The sequence below is a fragment of the Camarhynchus parvulus genome, chromosome 1, assembly GCF_901933205.1.
Source record: "Camarhynchus parvulus chromosome 1, STF_HiC, whole genome shotgun sequence".
NCBI lineage: Eukaryota > Metazoa > Chordata > Aves > Passeriformes > Thraupidae > Camarhynchus > Camarhynchus parvulus.
In genome coordinates this window covers 106754488-106775046 of record NC_044571.1, presented here as the reverse complement: position 1 = coordinate 106775046, position 20559 = coordinate 106754488, and the positions used below count along the sequence as shown (strand labels likewise).

Genomic DNA, 20559 nt, shown 5'->3' with positions numbered 1-20559 from the left:
TGGGGAGGTGGTTGAATCATCATCCCTGGAGGGATTTCAAAGATGTGCATATGTGGCACTTAGGGACATAGTTTAGTGGGGGACTTGGCAGTACTAGTTGGACTCAATATTCTTAAAAATCTTTTTCAACATAAATGGGTCGGTGATCACTTTAGTAAGAGCTTAACATCCTACAGTACCAGAGGGAGAAGCATTGGCCACCATGATTTCCAATTTTAAGTGTCAAATGGCTGAGGAAAGAGCCCTGTGTGTTGTCAGTTCCTACACAAAAGCAAAGGTACAGAAGGACTTAGGAAAGCCCTCAGGTCTGGGCTTTTCACTTGGGAAGCTGATCTGTCCCGCATGGGGATTTGCTGTGAGTCCACATCCACCACAGTCTGTAAAACTGCAGAAGCTGCAAACTGGAATGAATGGCAGTGGGTTTTGTGCCATATGTGGGAAACAATGTTTGTACTGGAAAGTTGAATCAACTTCTTAATGTAATTCTCTTTTGTTTATATGGAGTTTTTAAGTGGCTTTTTGTGAGCCCCATCACCATACTGCTGCTGCCAAAGGGACTAATAGGCAGATCTATTGACACCATCTGTCTGTGGAATCCATCACCCGCCTTTCCAACTCTAATAGAAAAGCATTCTTTATAGGAGGAACTATTTCTGTTCCTCTTTTCCCTTCTGTTCCCCTTCCCCTCCCAAGAATCCTCAATGGTGATTCACCCTGGAATTTCCCTCAACTTCCCTTTCCTTTTGTACATCCAGTGAATTTCTCTGTTGGTTCTCCAGTATTGTATGATACGTTGGCAAGTTATATCACAGTATAGAAGCTGTAGGGCAATCTGGACAGAAATAAAACATGAATAGCTAATTTTGCAGATCATTATTTTAAATTGTTTCATTCTTTTGGAAACTATTTGATGTATGTAGATAAAGCTTTTACAACTGGACTGATGGTGCATTGACCAGATTTAATAGTTTGTCTCCTGAAATACTTCAGTGGCAGGAAGGCTTATTTATGCCAGTGGTAGTTGGAATATCCATTTCTTCAAAAATTATTTTGATTGAATATAAAGATGTGGGAGAGGAAGAGAGAACACATAAGTTGAGATTATGTGTTCCAGTAGTAAGTAACACTGCTCAGTCTGGCCATTTGTGGCTGGCAGAAACAGCTTGATGCTCTAAGCAAATTGTGTTGTTAATGGTGATGATTTAGAGGGACATTGGTATATATTTTTATTATTACTGATATATATTTTATTATTTATTAAAATGTACACTTGTGTGAAGATGTGCTGATGCATGGTGATGCTCTTGTTTGTGACTCACTGTGGCATTTACCAATATCTGTGAAATGAAAGTAATACAAGGTCAGTCTCCAGAGCAGTAATGATCACTTCTGTTTGCTGGAAATTGTGGTCAGTCCAAGCAAAAATTGTGCTTTGTAAACGAGGATCTAGCCAAGATAGGAGAATAAAGACACAATAGTTAGGTTGTGAATTTGTCTGAGGAGTTTTATTACATAAAAAAAAATTGGGGGGCTGGGGTTAAGGCAGGAAAAAAGCAAGTTAAATAAAGGTCCGGCTTGTGCCAACTATGAGCAGTGGCAGTGAGGTAATGATGCTATTCTGAGTGCTAGAGGTGATGGGAAGGGGAGACAACTTCACTCAGGTAATGACTTGGGGTTTAGTTGTTCATTACGAGCAAGTTTCTTGTATTTGGGTGTTGTGTGATTCTTTTGTAATGTATAACTTGGGTTAATATTAGATAAGCAGAGTCTTTAAGTTAGGAAGTCTGTAATACTGATGTTGTAGGTACTTTTTTGATTGAAATGAGCCACCTGACCCATGTAATTTAATGGTAATGAGAAATCTAAGTTCATCTGCTGACAAGTTCTGCAAGACTGTACTTTTTCATTAACAAAAATACAAGGATGACACGAATTTATTAGTACTGTTCATAACTCTATTCCACAAGTATGTTCAAGCCCTATAAACGTCATTTGCAGTAATTTACTTGAGAATAGCTGTTGTTTGTTTCCATCGAGTTTCTTCAAGGATCACAGAGAAACAACCAAACTATACATTCTTTCCAGGGTTCCTGTACTGATCTTTCTCATGACAGTCTTGTAATATCCCTGGATTCTTGTTCTCCTGTCCCGGAATTGACCTGCTGTTTCTGTAGGAGTTAGTGGGATTTCTTCATCTTGCTAGACTTGGAAAGCAACTGTAAGCTAAATTTATGCCTTTATTGCACTAAAATTAGCTATTGGGAATGATGATGGGAGCAATATAAAGATATAATAGATGTCTTTGTAGTTCCATCTTATATCTTTTCTCCTTGATTGTTTAAGCAGACATTTTCTTTTGGACTTTTTTATGAAAAGAATGAATTGGCCAGATCTTTCTCTGCAGTTGGCTCTACAGACCTGAGAAGGTCCTATAACAAATATTTTGGGAGTGCTTTTAAGGAGGACAAGAAAAATAGTGGGTTTTTAAAGTATAAAGATTTGGTATAATGAATAAAAATCTTGCAGATGCCTTGCAAATCTATCATCTGAATGCAGCAATTTGTTGACCTTCAAAATAAAATGGAACAAGTATCAAGAACATATTAGCGTTTTTTTTTAAGGATCTCTGTTGGGAATGTTCTTTTTTAGCTATGTGAAGAAATCTTTTCTCCTGAGAACAGTACCTAGTTATAATGCCATCTATCATATTTTGATTGAAGTAGCAACTTAAAACATATTTACTTGGAGGAAATGGGCCAGCCAGCTTTACTGTTACAAGGTTATGTTTTATTTTGGTAATGTTTACCTTTTATGGTTTATGGAAATCTCTTAAGTTTTATCGATTACTATTCAATAGTAGTTTTTGGTGAACATGTATGGGCTTTTTGCAGAATTTCTTAAGGCAGTTTGGTTTTTTACTGTTCAGTGAAGGAGGAACACTAATTACTTCAAATTTTGAACAGTTCTTACATTTACTTGCTGAAATGATAAACTAAAAAAAAAACCTTCTCACCCTCACATGAAGTAATTCTTAGGAGTAGGTTTCTTTTTCCAGGACTGAAACTTCAGTTCCTCTGGCTTATTGTCCATAGTAGGGCACTATCTCGTCCATGTTGGAAACAATACATTATTTGCCACTACAATTTTGTCTACCCCTGCATGTTTTGTTTTTTTTTTTTTTTTACCAGTAGTTATTAATAGCATTATTAGCAGACTTCTGTGTGAGTGGAGAGCCAGCATGCTGTGGAGTGAGTGACAGGTATTTATAAGGAAGGGAATCTTCCTAATGGGTGCGGGGGGGAAGGAGATTGTACATTAGCAAAGGAGGGCAGGTAAATTGTTGCAAAGAGATGGGACTGCAATGAGCAACGTTAATAAGCACGCAAAGCTTTAGACATTTGCATTCCCAGCAGTGTTCTGTGGAGATGGGCCTCTTAAGCATTACTTGTCTTTTTACTTCCCATCCCCTGCTAATTCATCCTTGTCATTGTGAGAGCTTTTAACATAAAAGTAATGATTTTTAGTAATTCACTGTGGGCTTTACGACAGCATTAACAGGAAAATGGTCCTTTTTTTCCTACTGAAGTATACTAAGAAAGGTGTTTTTCAAGGTCAGGGATGATCTCTACTACTTGGTGCTACATGTTTATATGAGTGTTCCTTTTGCTTTTAAGCACTGAAGACATTTATTTTAACTAGGATGGGAGATGTTTTTGGGATATGTTGCTTTGCTTCAGAATAGTGATTAAGTTTGTGTTTTGTTATAAGGCTGGATTTCTGGGTGCATATTAATCCTACTTACTGTGTCACCAACAAAAATTTTAAACAGCACAGGTCCCTGTACTGACCCCTGAGGAACATTACTGTCACTACTTTCAATTTGGATGTTAGAACATCAACTGCAACTCTGAGTGTGACCATTCAGACAATTTCTTATCCACCAAGTGGTCCATCTGTCAAATCCATGGCTCTCCAGCTCAGACACAAGGATGTCACGTGCCACAGTGTCAAATGCTTTGCTCAGGTTAGGAAGGTGACGTCTCTTGCCCTTTCCTTGCCCATGCCTGCTGTAACCCCGCTGTAGAAAGTCACCAAATATATCAGGAATGATCTTCCTTTAGTGAAGCCGTGTTGGTTGCCACCAATCGCCTTATTCTCCCTGTGCCTTAGCATAGTTCCCAGAAGAATCTGCTCCTTGCCAGACACTTGCATGAGATTGACTGGTCTGAGTTTCCCTGGGTCTCTCCTATTTCCCTTTTTAAAAATGAGGATTGTGTTTCCCCTTTTCCAGTCAGTGGGAACTTCAGTAGACTTCTGTATTCTCAAATATGATGAATAGTGTCTCAGCCACTTCATCCACCAGTTCCCTCAGGACCCATGGATGTATCTCGTCAGGTCCCATGGACATGTGCAACTTTGGGTTTCTTTGACATTTCCAAACCTGGTCTTCTCCTACAGTGGGTGAGACTTCATTCTCCCAATCCCTGCTTTCACCTTCTGCAACTTGGGCAGTGTGCCTGGAAAACTTGCTAGTGAAGACTGGGGCAAAACGTTGTTGAGTTCCCGAGCCTTCTCCATTTCCTGGGTAACCAGGTGTCCCATATTCCTCCTGAGGGAACTCAACATTTCCCCTAGGCTTTCTTTTATTGCTGACACCTATTTTTTTTTCTTTTTTTTGTTAGGGTTGATCTCCTGGGCCAGATTGGCTTCTGCCAGTGCTTTAACTTTCCTAATGATCTCCCTGCCTGTTGAGACAATTACTCTGTGTTCCTCCCAGGCTACTTTCCCTGCTTCCACCCTCACTGAGCTACCTCTTTGTGTTTGTCTAGGAGCATCTTGTTAATCCATGGAGACCTCCTGGCAATCTTCCCTGACTTTCTCCTTGTAGGGGTGCATTGTTCTTGAGCCTGGAGGAGGCAATCCTTGAGTGTCTTCCAGCTCCCTCTCTTCCCACCAAGGCTCTAACCCATGGCACTCTACCAAGGAGATTCTTGGAGAGACCCTCTTTTGTCCTGAAGACCAGGGCAGTGAGTGCACTTCTTACCCTCCTTGCTGTCCCAAGGATCTCAGCCTCCACAATTTCATGGTCACTGCAGCCCAGGCTGCCCTTGAGCTTCACATTTCCCATGTGCCTGCTTATGTTTCTAATGGTCTTGAGGACATTCCATCCACTAACACCTTCTGTAACAGTCTCAGACCTACCAGATTGGGATTTGAAGACAAGTCACAACTGCTTTCTTCTAGAATTGGTGTTTTTAGTTGCCTTATGTAAAATTGATCAATGCCCTTGGAGGAGAAACTTCCCATTTGCTGGACTTCTGTAATTGGTGATACAAATAGCCCTCTCATCACCTTTCTCAGATCCTTCTTGGGAATAAGTATTCTTGTCTGGTTTTGAAGGAAAGGGCTTAACACCCCAAAGACACCTGAAGGCTGTGGACTGCTCATTCCAGATGGAAGGAAGTGACTAATTTACCATTACTAAAGTGACAAGGCATGAAGAAATGAGATATTTGATTTTGGCTTGGTTAGGCAGTTTCACACCAAGCAGGCTAATTCTGCATAATTTTCTGCTTAGAATGTTAAAAAAATATTTTATAATGAGTCATTTTGTCTTTCCTCTGCACTCTGTAGGCGTTACATGTACCTAATAGAAAATCTCAATTTTTTATTTATTCATATATAGATACTTTAAAAAAAATACTGTCAAGGCCATGCACCTGGTGTTTGCATAAAGTGGTTTCTCTTAGGGGTATTATCACTAGAGGACATGGAGTGGCTTTTCACCACATCACTCTTGAGCTGAAAGAAGACATGGGGTTGAGTGGCACACAGTCTTTTGTGAGAGCTTTGAGCTATCCTTGAAGCGCAATGATAAACTATGGGATTTGGGCTGATGTATTTTTGAGACCTTTTGCTTCCCTTCTTCCTAAGTCTTAAGCACTGATTTCTTCTTCATTTATGTTTTGTTGGATCATTCTTTTCAAAGTTGATGAATTAGTTTCTCCCTTGATGAAAATGTTTCTCAGAGATGATTGTGTGCTGTGTTGGCAGATTGATGCAGTTGATGGAAATAAAGATTTCCAAGTCCTTCCCTGGTGTTTCCTGCCTGGTAGTCTTGATAGTGAGTGGTTTACCACAGTCCTTGTGAAGAATCAAATACTGTCTAATCTGTCCTTTGTATCTTGATGACTTACAATTCACTTCTGTTTGTAAAGTCCTTCTGTTTGTAAAGTAAACAGTTTGTAACTGTTCCAGTGTGGTGTTCCTAATGCAGATATACCAGTTTATAAATACTTGAAGCAACCACAAAATTACAGAACAAATTAAGAGTAGAATTCCTGTGTAACATGCAGAGGACTGACAATTTGCAGTACAGTCTTTCACTAAAAAATCCATTCATTTTTAATTGACTTTTTTTTTAGTACTGCTTAGCTTTTGTTTTTAATCAAAACACTAGGGGAGAATTTCCCATTTATTTAAAGTAAGAATTTTTAAAAAGGGCAGATTAATTGTCATTAAAAATTCATTTAAACTGATAGATGTGCCATAATGCCTACTAATTAGTCATATAATGGTATATTAGAAAATAAAAAGATTGATATTAGGGCTTTACCTGTAGAGGAGGAACAACTGATGCCCGTTAATCAATTTAAACCCCTAACCATGTGTTTAATTCTCAGTCTTTGCAGAGCGTACTGGTGAGCAGCTGTGAGCCTCAAGGCCTAGTGGTTCTGTCTAATTAGTCCCACTGAAGGCTTTCAGCCTTTCAGGAAGCCTTAATTTAGGGTTTTGTTTCAAATAGCTCTTTACACAAAGTGGAAAAGTCTGTGTACCGGTTGCCTTTTAGCATTTGGAAACTATGTTGTAATTATAATCATGATACAAAAAAAATAAAGTAGTTTAGCCTTGAAAACCCAATTGCAGAAAGGGTGCTTAAAACGTTGGATTGTGCTTTGCAAGGATAAAAACAAACAAATCCTCAAGTTCCTTGTACCCACCTGCCCACCAGTGTTGGACAGTGCTGTAGCAGTGCTGGGTGTAGCTGCTTGAGCCGTGTGAGTTTGTAGTGATTTTTGTGTTACATGTTGGCAGTAAAGGTCCCAACCAACTTCCACCTCTCAGGAGGCGCTGACCAAATTCCCCATAGAGTAGCCATGGGAGAAAGGAGTTCTCCCATAGGAGTTCTTTGCCAGTTTATTACCAATTTAGTGAACAGGTAGCTTCTCTGCACAATGGAAGTATTACCTTAATCCTAAGCAGATATACATGTACCTAAGACAAAATTTGTTTCTTTATATGAATATAAGTAGCTTTTTTTTTTTTTTTGGTATTTCTACATCCTTGTAAATTACAATTTAATTTGTTGGAAGGGAAACTCCAATATATAATCATACCTTAGAGTCTTCCAGACTGCAGAATAAGACTGACTGTCTTTCCTGAGCTGATGGCGCATACTTAGTTGAATTCTTTTAATCTAATGTTTTTGTAGGTGGCTGCTGCTGGTTTTTTTCCACTTGCCTCTCTGTGTGGGGACATCTTAACTAGTGAAACAAGCTTGATGCAGAGAAGTAATCTCTTCTACCAGAGCTATTGATAAAGCTGAAAAAAAGAAAGTGTCTGGGCTCTCAGATTCCGCTGAGGTTTATTCATTTCTGGCAATAACGTATTTTTCTTTGCTGCTTGAACCCTCGCCCCTGTCATGGTGATTGTTGCTTGAAGTAATAATAAAAATAATAATTTTTTCCCTTCTTTTCAAACAGCTATTCTCCTTTAAAATTTTGGAGGCTTTGTCAGCATTTGCATTTATATGTGTAAACCACACAAAGCTCTGCCTGCTTGCATGTGTTGATGTGATATTATGCATTAAAGTCTTCTCAAATCACACAGCTCCATTCTTCTCATTTTCACTTAGTTTTTTTCTTTCTTGCACAGCTCTATGGAGCTCTTGAGGTTTTGTCTTTTCCCATCCTTGAATATTCCTCTCTACTTTTGACTCAGCCTTGTGGTTGTGGAGCACTATTTTTCTCTTACCTCTCCCTTCTCCTTCCTTTTTCCATTTATGACCACTGAATATTGATCTGTGTTTCTCAGTACTGATCCTTTCACCAGAACTCCTTGAATAGCTATTGAAAAGCTAGTCATTAAGCTAGCTTTTATAAAATAATAAAAATATTTGTTTTGTTGATGTTGTTGTTTTAATGAAAAAAAATTTTTTAACTTTTTATCTTACTTTTAAAACTGTTCTTCATTTCTTTAAATCTTATCATCAACAACCATAAGCTACTGTTAGTTTTCAACTTCTTTTTACATTCAATTATGAGCTTCAGTGTACATTCAACAGCATTTTTATCTGTAGAGTTCTCACACTTAGCATGCTATGTAAGGCATAAACATTGTCCTCATTAATGTTCTGGATATGTCAAAATTTGCTTTTAAGGTTGAAAATTGACTGAGGTGGGCTGCATTCCTGTAGGGATTTGTTGCTAATCCTTTAAAAGGCCATTTCAAATATTTTGTTTTCTTTAAAGTATAAATGACTTCAGACAACTATCCCTGAAATTGTGGTTTGGTACTTTGTCTTGAAAATGTCAATAACTTGCTGAAAACTGGTGTTATTTAAATATCTTACTTAAGTGTGCCTATCATATAGAGCATCTCAAAAGCTTTGTTTTACATGTTTAAATACACTTCAGGCTACTGAGCACCCAGGCTATTAGCCACAAGTTTTCTGAAGAATCTACTATGAATATTCAGGAAAATAATCTGATAGTATTTCTTTTTACTATTTCTTTCACCAGAAACAGCTTGATAAGTATGTGGCTTTTCCCTGTCAATTTGATTTAGAGGCCTGGTTTTAGCCACTGAATGAAGTTTTCTCTGTGGTGTATTCAGGTGGTTGTACCATTTTCACACAACCAGAACTAAAATCCAGCTGGAAAGGTATAGGGGTGGCAGAGATGCTGGTTGACGTTTTTGATAATTTCTCACTAGGTTTTCAGCAGTCATGCTGTGGGGTAGGACTTCAGACCTCAGGATGATAATGGTTCTTCATGGGAAGAAAGCTCAGTGCATGAATCTTCTGGGCCCATACTTTTGTACATTTAAGGAAGCCCTGGAATTTGGCTTTCTGTGTTTAATGCCATTCTCCTGCCGTTGGATTCAGCTGAGCATTGCAGAATTGTTCTTTTTGCAAAGGTGTAGGTAGGAACAATGGCCAAAAAATTGGCCATGTGGAAGATTTCAGATTTCTCTGTTTGATTTTTGGGACCAAACAAGCCTTGGAAGGAACAAAAAAAACAAACCCAGTGGACTCCTCTTGTACTTTGCATCGGTGAGGTCACAACCTTGAGTGCTGTGTTCAGTTTTGCATCCCTCAAAAAAAGAAAGAAATTGGTGTGCTGGGATTTATTCTGTGCTCACAGAGAAGGGAACAGAGCTGGGGAAGGGTCTGGAGCACAAGTCTGAGGAGGAGCAGCTGAGGGAGCTTGGGTGTTTAGCCTGGAGAAAAGGAGCAAGGGGAGACCTTGTTTCAGCCAGGTGGGGGTTGGTCTCTTCTCCCAGGTTACAAAGGACAGGACAAGGGGGCACACTCAAGTTGCACCCATGTAGGTTCAGGCTGGACATCAGGGGGAATTTCTTCACTGAAATCTCTGTTGAACATTGGAATGGGCTGCCCAGGGGGATGATGGAGTCAGTGTCTCTGGAGGTGTTTAAGGAAAGAGTGGCCGTGGAGCTCAGTGCCATGTTCTGGTTGACAAGGTGGAGATCATTCGTAAGGTGGACTTGATGATCTCGGAGGTCTTTTCCAACCCAAAAGGTTCTGTGTTTCTGTTATTTGCTGGCCTCTTGGGTGACAAGAAATTCAAACACAGTCAAAGGGAAAACTTTGCAGTGTTTCTCAGCAAAATATTATTTTTATGGCATTGATGGATAGAAGTTTACTTTAGGTGAAACTTTGCTGTTTTGACCAATCTTTATGTTGGGGAAAGTAGGAATGAAAGAATATCTTCAGTCATCCTGCAGTGAATATCATGTTGATTGTAGAGTAAGTTGGGAGGAGATATTTATTACTTTTCCCTAAAAGCATGTTACCTTTCGTGCTTTTTGTGTTCATTTACTTAGCTTTATATTTGAATAAAAGTATGTATTCAAAAAATGGTAGGGATGGACAAGTTTTCAGGAAGAGGTTATTTGATTTAAATTTTTTAAACTGTGATAAAATAGTTAAATTTTTACTGATCTGTACATTTTATGTAAATGTACAAAACTAATTCAGGCTTTTTTTTTAAATTTGGATTTAAAGTTTCGTCCTTCTATAGGCAACAAAAACATGCCAGTCTTGTTATGTGAGTAGCAACTAGTAATTCAGAATATCTGGGCTTTTTGTAATTGTCCAAACTTAATGTCGTACAAGAAGTCAAATGTATTAAATGGAATGAAAGAAAGCTGTTTTAGTTCAAATTTTTAGGCCATTAAAATAATAACAAGAACAGGGAAACTAAATTGCTTAATAATAATTATTTTTTCCCCTTGTTAATAATTTCTAAATTAATTAACCACCGAATATTTAAATTCAAACTTATTTCTGAAGTGGCATATATCTCCTGTAAACACCTAACATTTGGATTCATGAGGGCAGTTTTGATGTTTGATTCCCCCTTGCACCTGAAACAGATTTGCAATCTTAAAAAGTACGATTTTGGACAGGTATTTTGAATTATCATATTTCTGTTTAAATCCAGTTTGGGAACAAGAAAAAAAAAAGTGGCAGTATCAGTTGTATGAGATGTACCAAAATGGGCCCAGGCACACCCTGGGAGTGCTATTGACTGTGGAGTTACAATCCTTGTGTCGCCTCCGAGTTGAGGAATGTTCCCTTACACAGCCGAGGAAAACACTGGTCCTACTGAGAGTTGCTGTTTCTCTGGCTTCCCAATAGCCCTGCAGAAATCAGGATCTTTTTTTCCTTCTCTCAGCATCTCAGACATCTGAACATTGTAGCTGATCAATATCAGATTTAATCTCACACTGAAATCTGGAAGTGGAAATTAGTTGAGAAGCATGGTAGGAGGTGACTTTGAAAAGTCTGGAAGAATGTGGGGGCAACCCATCTGAAATATTATAAAGAGAAAGCATTGTGTTTGTTTTGTGATTTTAAAAAAGAATAACCCCAAAATGATGAATATATTTAGATCTATTTTTGTGAATTAATTTGATCACCCAAAGGGATATTTTTTAGATTTTTAATAATAAGTCTTTGTAGATTAAGCTTTGGAATAAAATAGCCTAATGTGCTGTTATTGTGCCACAATATAGGTGAAACTTTTGACACTGATTAGAGACAAACAAACCTACAGGTAAGGTAAAAACTTCCTGCATCAGTATACCTTATATAGTTATATAATACCTTATCTATTATATAATGCAGTTAAAGTATCTGTTTCCCAAGTGGTCTTCCAGTTGCTCTTTACTTCAGCTCTACTTAACATTTGCATCCTTTCCATAATCCTTTGCCACTTCTTTTCCTCATGCTCTTGACAGCCATCCCAGGGCCTGTGCAGCTCCCACTGTCACACTCTTTGTGTACCTGCCTGACCCCACTGCTTCACTCACCCTGCACTTTGGTGTGGTCAATGCCAGCTTGAAACACCCAAATTTCCAAAGAGGAGCTTGCCTTCAGATACAGCTCAGCCATTCTCAGTCTTGTCCTAGTGCACTTCTACATCCCAGTGTAGAAAATATCTCCCAGCATTATTCTAGCCCTTTCAGAGACAAAAAGAAATAATGAAATAGACTTTATTACCATTGTGCTTGTTTTTGTTTTTGAGTGTAGTGGAGTTGCTGACTGGGTCATAGTTGATTTTGCATTATTAATGAAAGTATTTCTGTAATTTTATTAATGCTTCCCTTAAGGGAAAATACTATTCCCAGCTTAACAGTTTGGTGTGGGATGTTGTTGTTTTTGTTGAAGGAGTTTTAGTTTCTAAAAGTGAGTGCCCTAGATACTGACATCTCAGACTATTACAGTATCCACCAAAATCAGATGAGATAAATATCTTACCAGGAAGCACAACTGAGGGAAAAGAAAAAATAAAACTGACCAATTTCTTATGCTGGGAACATTAGCTATTGCCTGGGGTTTTATGCAAATGTCAGCCTCTTACACGGTGCAATATAAATATTAGTATTTTAAATTTATATTCTAGCTAATTTAATGAATAACCAGGTCAGGACTTATTTATGCTAACTGCAGCACAAAGCAGTAGCATGTGTTCATGCAACAAAGATTGAGTGTAAAGCTGAGTCTCTTGAAAATAAGTGGTTTGTTCAAGAGCAGTTTGGAAGAGTTGAATTTAATTTTGGTTTAAAGCATGACTCTTACTGTTGCCACTTTGGGCTTCTTTGTTAAAAGTGATTATTTCAGAGAGCAAGTCTTTCTTAGCACCTCCTGGGAAATATGTCTTTAGAAACTAAAATGGAGACTCAGTGTTAATATCTGAGCAATGCAGTATTTGCCATTTTTTCCCTATTCCCACTAGGCAGAGTATTTAAATAACTATAGGATAATGTACAGCTTTCCAGAAGATTTTTTTGCTTAGAACTCATGGCTTTTTCTGACCTAATTGCATATGTCCAGAAGTACTGCTGAAGAACAGAAGCAAACCATTTACAGCCATGATATAGAAACTTTTTTAAAAATTATTTTTCTCCTTTATTTATTTAGTTTATTGCTACAATACTTCAACTAACTCCTGTTCAGTTGACCAGGTCATGAATATTGTGTAAATTGAATGTCTGTAGCTTCCAGTGTTTGGGTTACATCTCTCAGTGTAAGAGCCAGGCACGAGATCAGTCTGGATTTGAGGCATTTTTAGTACAGCTCCCATTTAATCTCTTATTTCAAAGAGACAGACAGACGTGGCTTAAAACTCCAGGCACTCTGTCATTACCCTAGTTTTTTTTTTCCCATAAGTGTACAGTAAATTACTGGTTTCTGACATCTCCTGATAGTGTGGTAGCTATGACAGAAATGCAATTGTAATTCATGGTGTCTTAACCTTGAAGTGTTTTTTGGTGCTGTCTTTTGAATGGGAAAATGTTTTGTGGATGTCTACAGATTTATTTTAAAAGCCATGGCCCACATTTTGTAATCAGATTTTGTTTTTAAGGCAAATTATTTTGCTTACACAAAAGATATCCCTTAGTAGGAGAAATAATTAAAAGAAAAATCTGTTAATAATTTCATCTATCAGTGAAATTTCAGTAGCGATTAGAGGAGGGAAACAAAAGGATTCCTTGACATGGTGATGTAAACTGAAATAAGAACAACTTATTTTTCAAGGAACATCACTGTGGTTTTGTGGTGGGAGTGATCAGGTAGTGTTTAGGGCTTTTCTTTTTATTTACATCTTTCTCACCTGTTTTCCACTGTGTTCTCAGAAAAAGAAATAGAGTGTTTCTCTTCATTGGGAAGACATAGGATGACTGCAGGTTCTGCTGATCCAAAGTGAGAGCCCTGCTTGTCACATTTTATGGTATCTATTGAAAAGAACTGGACCTATTCCCAGATGAGTGTTTGGAACCATTTACCATGTCTTGAAATGCATTTCAATAAACCTGCAGTCCCAGGTGGGCATTAATCAGCTGATGTGGCAGTGCTGTAACATTCCAGCTATGCCTTTTCCTCCTTAGTGTACAAATACTCCCTCACTTGCCGGGAAACATTTTTGTTTACAAAGGTGGCATCTTTTTAAAGGAGCTATGACTGTGCAAAGTAATGGCAGGATTTAGGTGAAAAGTGTAACTTTGTTTTTCTAGAATCTATGTTTAATGTTCAGGTATTAGAAATGAACAGCTTTTGTAAATAAAACTCTGTGTCAAAGGCACATTTCCTCAGTCCAAAGTGAGACCAGTGCTATTCTCCAATCAGTGTTACAGAAATATCAGTTAAATGCAGTTTTTACTCTTTTGATTTATAGCAAAGTAGAATTAGACAATGAGATTTCTGTTCTGATATAGGTATTTTGGGAGAATCCAAATAGGCACAGCATTACTGTTTTCATTAATTACTTCATGTCTTTGGTTATGGAAGGATGACTATAAACCTGGACATGTCAAAATAATAGCTTTTCAATATGCAGTTCTTGTAGACTACAAAGCTCAGGAAATCAGGTGTTTTATTGAAGCTGCACAAGAGTAGTATACAAAGAGTAGGAATATTAAAAGAATGGAGAAGTTGAGAGAAAGAAAATGAATGGGATAAAATCTCAGTGGATCTTCCTAGTTCTGTTGTTTTTCCTTGAAGATTATTTGTTCTGTGTGCAACAAAGCAAACTCAATAGGTTAGGTTAGCTACAGGTATAGAGGCAGAAAAACCACTTTCAGAAAAATACTTTGATTTATCCTTTAGTTATTTTTGCCCTGTAGCACGATGTGATATTGTTTTGCAGTGTGTGCTTGAAATAGTACTCAGAGTCTGCTTGCCTCTGAAGTGTGTATGGTTTGGGTCTTCCATCTTCAAAAAGGATAAACTAGAATTGGAGACAAGGAAAAGGTGAACAAATCTTATGAGGGGAAAACCAGATGAAATTAGTTTTATGACTTCTAAGAGCAGCAACAACACAGAATCCAAGAGGCTGGTAAAAAAAGAAAAGGTTGCAATTTGCATGTCAAAGGCATAGAAGTCCAAGAAGTTTGTGGAGAATCTGAATTATAGGGCACTTCCAGCACAGGAAGAACAAGGTATTTACCATTTGGGGGTGTGTTTAACCTGAGGATTAGGAAAAGATTTCTAACCACTAGAGCGAGAAACTTATGGAGCATCTTTCCAGTCAACTTATATAAAACTATAAAGATACTCCCCTCCTCTTTCTGAAAATCTTTCTGAAAGAGGTTAAGTTACTACTGGAAACCCTGGGGAATTGGGGGAGCTCTTATGATCTGATGAAGTATAATTGTTTGCAAGGATCTCCTAACATTGCTTTTTAACTTGTGGTTTTGTTTGTTAGCATTTTACTAATAACTTTGATAGCAGTTAGGTTTCAATCAGTTTCTCAGATCTTACATAGGGTTTCAGTAACGAGAAAAAAAGAGCAAGTTTCTTGTGCTCTGAAAATCAACGTTAAATGCAGTATTTGTGGAATGGAAAAGAAACAGGGCCAAGAGTATACTGGCCCTTAGGAATTTGGCCAAGGATAGTCTGTCACACAGGATTTTATAAGACTTACGAAACATTACTCTTTAGATATATAGATCTTGGGAGATGAGGTTTTCCATTTCCATCTGAGCTCAGGTTTAGATGGACTGATGCAGTTTATGCCAATAGCACAAACTTTTCGTTTTCCTCTGAAGGAGAATGTGTTTGTACACAGGGGGTACACAGTGTTTTAACCCCTGATATCAGCAGCTTTCATATTTAAATACACTCCCTGCTGTTTATCAATAAGTTTTCTTTTAATATGCTACCAACAGGATGTTTTAAGGAAATAAAGGCAAATCTTGGCTTCTACAAGTTTGTCATTTATCTAATGCAAGTTTTCTTTGAACCTTCACATCTGTTTATGTCATTGTTTGAATTCTTGTAAAAATTGTTGTGGTGCAGCACAACAGTTTCCAGAAACTGGAAACATTATTTCATATAATTGTTCTTTTAAGCAGCAGCATGAAATAATTAGTATGGGGTACTTTAATTGGTGGTATCCAATTGACTTTTTATGAAAGACTTGAATTGTAATAAAAGCAGAGAACACAAGTTGGTTAGTTCCTATAACCCAGTGCTGTCATCTTTGGGGAATATAAATAGCAGCTCTGTTGTGTATTTAATGGCAGATCCAGTATGTATTAGGTGCTCAGCTTTTGGAGTTTCTTCTTTCTTTTTTTTTTTTAAGCAAACATCTTCTGGGAAGGATTTTTGACAGGAAAATTATAGGATTGGTGCCCACTCTTAAGATTTATGTTGATAATTGAAGCTGCTTCTTCTCAATAAAACGTAAATGCAGCTTAAATAACTAGCTGAAAGAAAAGGAAGATTAACAAAAAAGAAAAAGTGTAGATATGCAGAAAGATTATAACTTGGTTGTCAAGGCCATTATACCCCTCAGGCCATTGTCACTAAATCTGTGCTTACTACTCACCATGTGCCAGTCAACTAATGCAACTTTTATCCTTTTCTGATCTAAGCAGTACTATGAAATTTGCTAGAGGAATGTTACTTTATAAAATGCTAAGATTAAAAAAAATAAAAATAGACATTTCTGTTATTTATCTTCGCCAATATTATCCAGCAAAGATAAAAATATATATGAGCATTCCTGGATGATCCTGAAGGATTTTTTTCCCCGCCTAGGGTTTTGAGTCTCAGTTTTCAAGAAAGTTTAGAGGTCAGTCTTCATGCTTTCATTCTGTACAGTGCTTGAAGTACATGTACAGCCAGTTAAATGTCAGTGAGGAGAGCTTGCATACAATATATCTGAAAATGGTATTTCATTTATTTGTGGTCTGGGACAGGCTGACAGAAACAATAGGAGGCTTGTACTGTATTGTGTGCTGGCTAGCTAGAATTGCCTGTGAAAATACAAACACAGTCCATACTAGCATATGTCAAAACTTTGGTTTTTAAAAGGCTTCTTAACTGCCTTTTAAACATCTTACATTGAAATTGGCTTTTTATTTTTCCAGAGCATCTTAAGAGCAATTGATTTTAGCTCTGTAATCCTTTGTTTCAACGCCTTTCCTTGGGAATTACATAGGAAGCGAGTAAAAATATAAGGTTTTTAATCCCTCTCTAGGCATTTTTACCTTGGAAAGAGGGATTTGAAATTGGCCAACACACTTGTGAGGGCAGAAGTATTCTTTTCACAAAAGCTGTGTAAAAGTTTGGGATGAGTAGACACAGATGCAGCTTTGCAGTGACTGAGATGTGTTCTCAGGGAACACAGAAGTCTCTTAGAGGCTTTTTTAGCTGCTGCAAAACACCAGTGCTGGTTGGCACAATTTTCTTGTGCTCGTAGCTCTCCTTTCACTGGGTTTGACCTGTGCCCAACCTCTTGGAGGTGCTGCTTAAAATTTGTCTTTGTTGTGATATGCAGGCTTGGGCTGCTTGGGCTAGCAGAAGGGTTTGGAAGCTCCCTGGCCTCTGTTTTTTCTGCCCAAACCTTACCTGAAGAAGAGGTTTATTGCTATTTGAAATGTTTTGTGATCAGTTTAATGATTAGTAATGTTCATGTAAAACTACCCTGTTTTGCTGCATACAGAATGTAAATGTATTTCAATGTAGCCTGGTTGTACTGACAGATTGAGTGTGTGGTAGTGCTAGCTGATTAGTTGAACATTTAATTATCTTGAGGTGAAGAAAGTGTGAAATGAAATGAAAATGTTACATTTTAGGATAGTTTTATTTTATATATATATATAAAAATATATACGCCTATATGACATATTTAGCATATATTTAATACAGCAATCCTTGGACGTCTCCTCCTCTTGTCTCCTTTCCCTGTTTCCACATCAGTTTATGGTCTATTAACCTGCAGTGAATAGATCTTGTGTTTCTGGTGCTTCGCAGCTGTTCAAACCCCGTGTTATTAATGTTAATAAAGAATCTTGGCATCTGAGATTTTAATAATCAGGAATTAGTGACCCAAGAGACTAATTTTTTATCCGTGGCAAAGTTGTGCTTCAAGAAAGAGGAAAATAAGGAAAACAATAATTTGAATTTTAGTCAACATTTTAAAACCTTGAAAGTTTTGATAGGTGTTTATTGCCAGTTTGGAATTCTTTGGTACCTGGTAGCTTATCATATTTGTCTGTGGTATACATCTATGCATACTATTACTGGGGTTGTTTGTTTGGTTTTTTTTGGGTTTTGGGCCTTTTTTTTTTAGTTTTTTTTATCTTTTGTTTTGTGTTTTCTTTTTGTTTGCTTGGGTTTTTTGGGTTTGGTTTTTCTTTCTTGTTTTTTTTTTCTTTATGCAAGTTATCAGCTTGAATTTTTAAATAGTGTGAATTTGAATGCTTTTCTAAAAGAGCATCTTGTTTAGAAGTACCTTGTCTAGGAAAGTATCTTATTTGCTTGTAACTTTTTCTTTAATGCTGGATACTCTTGTCTCAGTTTTTTCTAGATTGGAGACATCTAGAATTTTATAAAGTGAAAATTTTCCCTGATGCAGGAGACATAAGAAGCATTCAGGCTCTCCATGCATTTATACTTCTATGGCACTGCTTAATATGGAACTTCAGCAATGATAGTACAAGTGGAATAAAACAACTCTGTGGGCACTGGAAATGTTAGAGTTACTCAGTAGACATTGCATGAATTAATGGCCCTTCCAGAAGGTTGCATGAGGTTGGCTATGGGTTATGAATTAGAAGTACCAGTTCTGCTGGTTGAGGTGGTCTGATCTCTGTGGAGTGTCTGCAGGACTAGTTTTTGTAGTTCTAGATGTGCATATGCATGTACGTATACATTTATACATGAACAGATTCATGTAAAGATTGATGTGATTTAGGAATCTGGCTGTTCACTAGTATTAGGTCCCCTCTTGAAAAAATGCTTTTGAACATAATCACTTGGGAGAACCTTGCACATGGTGAAGTGCACTAAGGTTTTCTTTGTGTACTTTAGGATGTTAATAGCTGCTCTTGTCAAATGCTGTGCTGTGAAGTGATGGTTAAGTAGCTGTTTTGCAAAACACCGTGACTGTACCTGGCAGTGATTTCCTAAGAAAACTTTGGTTTTTTTACTTTGCAGGTTCCCGTCTTCGACAGGAGGATTTCCCACCTCGCATCGTGGAACACCCCTCGGACTTGATTGTTTCCAAAGGAGAACCAGCCACTCTGAACTGCAAAGCAGAGGGAAGGCCCACCCCCACCATCGAGTGGTACAAGGGGGGTGAAAGGGTGGAAACGGACAAGGATGACCCGCGCTCCCACCGGATGCTGCTGCCCAGCGGATCTTTATTTTTCCTGCGCATCGTGCACGGGCGCAAGAGCCGGCCGGACGAAGGGGTCTATGTGTGTGTGGCCAGGAATTACCTGGGGGAAGCTGTGAGTCATAATGCATCGCTGGAGGTGGCAAGTAAGTGCATTTCCCTCCTCCCCCCTTTGGGAACAGCCGCTTGCTTTGATGTTATTTGAAGATAGAAAAAAGTGTGAGCTGCCTCTGAGGCAGTGACTTGAAAGCAATGAAGGAGTTACACGGTTAATTATTATTTATACAGAGATAGGAAAATAGAAGGGGAGTCAGGAGATGTATCATATCACTGGAGAAATTCAGATGATTTTGTGCGTTTTTATGCTACTTTTATGCGTCTGTGAAATTATGACTGCTTTATTTTTGTAAGATTTTGTATACTTAGTTTCAATTTATACATGTTTTTTCCTCTCCAGATAACCATGCAATTTACAATGTGTAATAAGAGGCAGGATAGCCAGGATTTGATCTAACAGGGTAGTTGTTGTTGCACAAATAAGCAATGGAAAGAGGAATGGCAGATTTAGAAACACAAAATTAATATTTTTTTTCTCTAAAAGAACTGGCTTACAAAGTTATCTCTCTGGTTTTAAGTAGTGGCCAACGGAAGGAGCAGTCAAGTATGTTCACATCACTTTGTAATGCTTATCTCTTCCTGTATATCCTTTAAACTCTACTTGTTGTAGAGGAAGAGAGTGTACATTAAAGTGGTCTAAGCATTCGTGTGGAGGGCCAAGCATAGGTCAAAAAAAAATCAATTTTGGGGGTACTAAAGTATGAGAGGAAGCCTTGCAATTCAAAGTTAGATATCTATTTTGAAGTGGCTTTTATAGGCTTCCTTTGTAATGTGTAGCAATTCACCTGGTATCCTGTTGAAGAGCAGCACAGAACTGGGTGAGTCACTCTGGAAACACTGATCTCTGTTGACTGAATGATTCATGTTGTTAAGGAGCTCTGAAGAGGCTCCTATCTCTTAGATAGGTTAAGTGCCACCATTGGTGTATAGTTTTAGAAGAAGGGTTTGTAGATTTTCATAAGTCTCACAGCAGGCCAAGGGAATGGACTATAAATTTGCGCATTTGCTTGAGCCCTCTGTCTGGTCTCTCACATTCAAGACAATCCCAAGGACTTTTGTAACTACACCAGAAAGATCTCAAGCTTCACATACAACAGCATAGATGTACATGATTAAGATCATGCTGTTTCCTTGTTAACCACTTTAGTGATGAAAGTAATCAGTGTCTGGGTAGCTGGAAGTATGCTTATCCAGTAAATGTGTAACCTGTTTTAATCATACCTGTTACTCCCAAATGCTGTATCTAGTATCTCGTAAGTGTAATTTTGAGTGGGCATTAATGGTTGAGATCTTGATTTATATCTAATTGCTGTTTCATTTATAGCACTTCACGTTGGTTCTTAGAAGGGTTTTAATGTTCTGTGCTTATTTCATGTTCTTTTGGTTTGTGATGTACCTTGAAGGGATGTGTGAAGTGCACACAGTGCTTCTGTGTCTTCCACAACTTCTCATCAGAAACCAGAAACAAGAAGTGGACTTGAGGGATTGATGCACTGTGCATGCATCAGTT

The 20559-nt window shown here is 37.9% G+C and overlaps 1 protein-coding gene across 5 annotated transcripts in view; it reads left to right on the top strand.

Annotated features, from left to right (window-relative positions):
• ROBO1 (roundabout guidance receptor 1) overlaps positions 1-20559 on the top strand; it is a 688715-nt gene that overhangs the window by 417986 nt on the left and 250170 nt on the right. For all 5 annotated transcript variants that reach the window (XM_030954600.1, XM_030954625.1, XM_030954591.1 and 2 more), the window contains one exon: positions 18752-19078. In XM_030954600.1, the coding sequence (XP_030810460.1) occupies positions 18752-19078 (327 nt within the window). The remainder of the gene's footprint in view (positions 1-18751; positions 19079-20559) is intronic.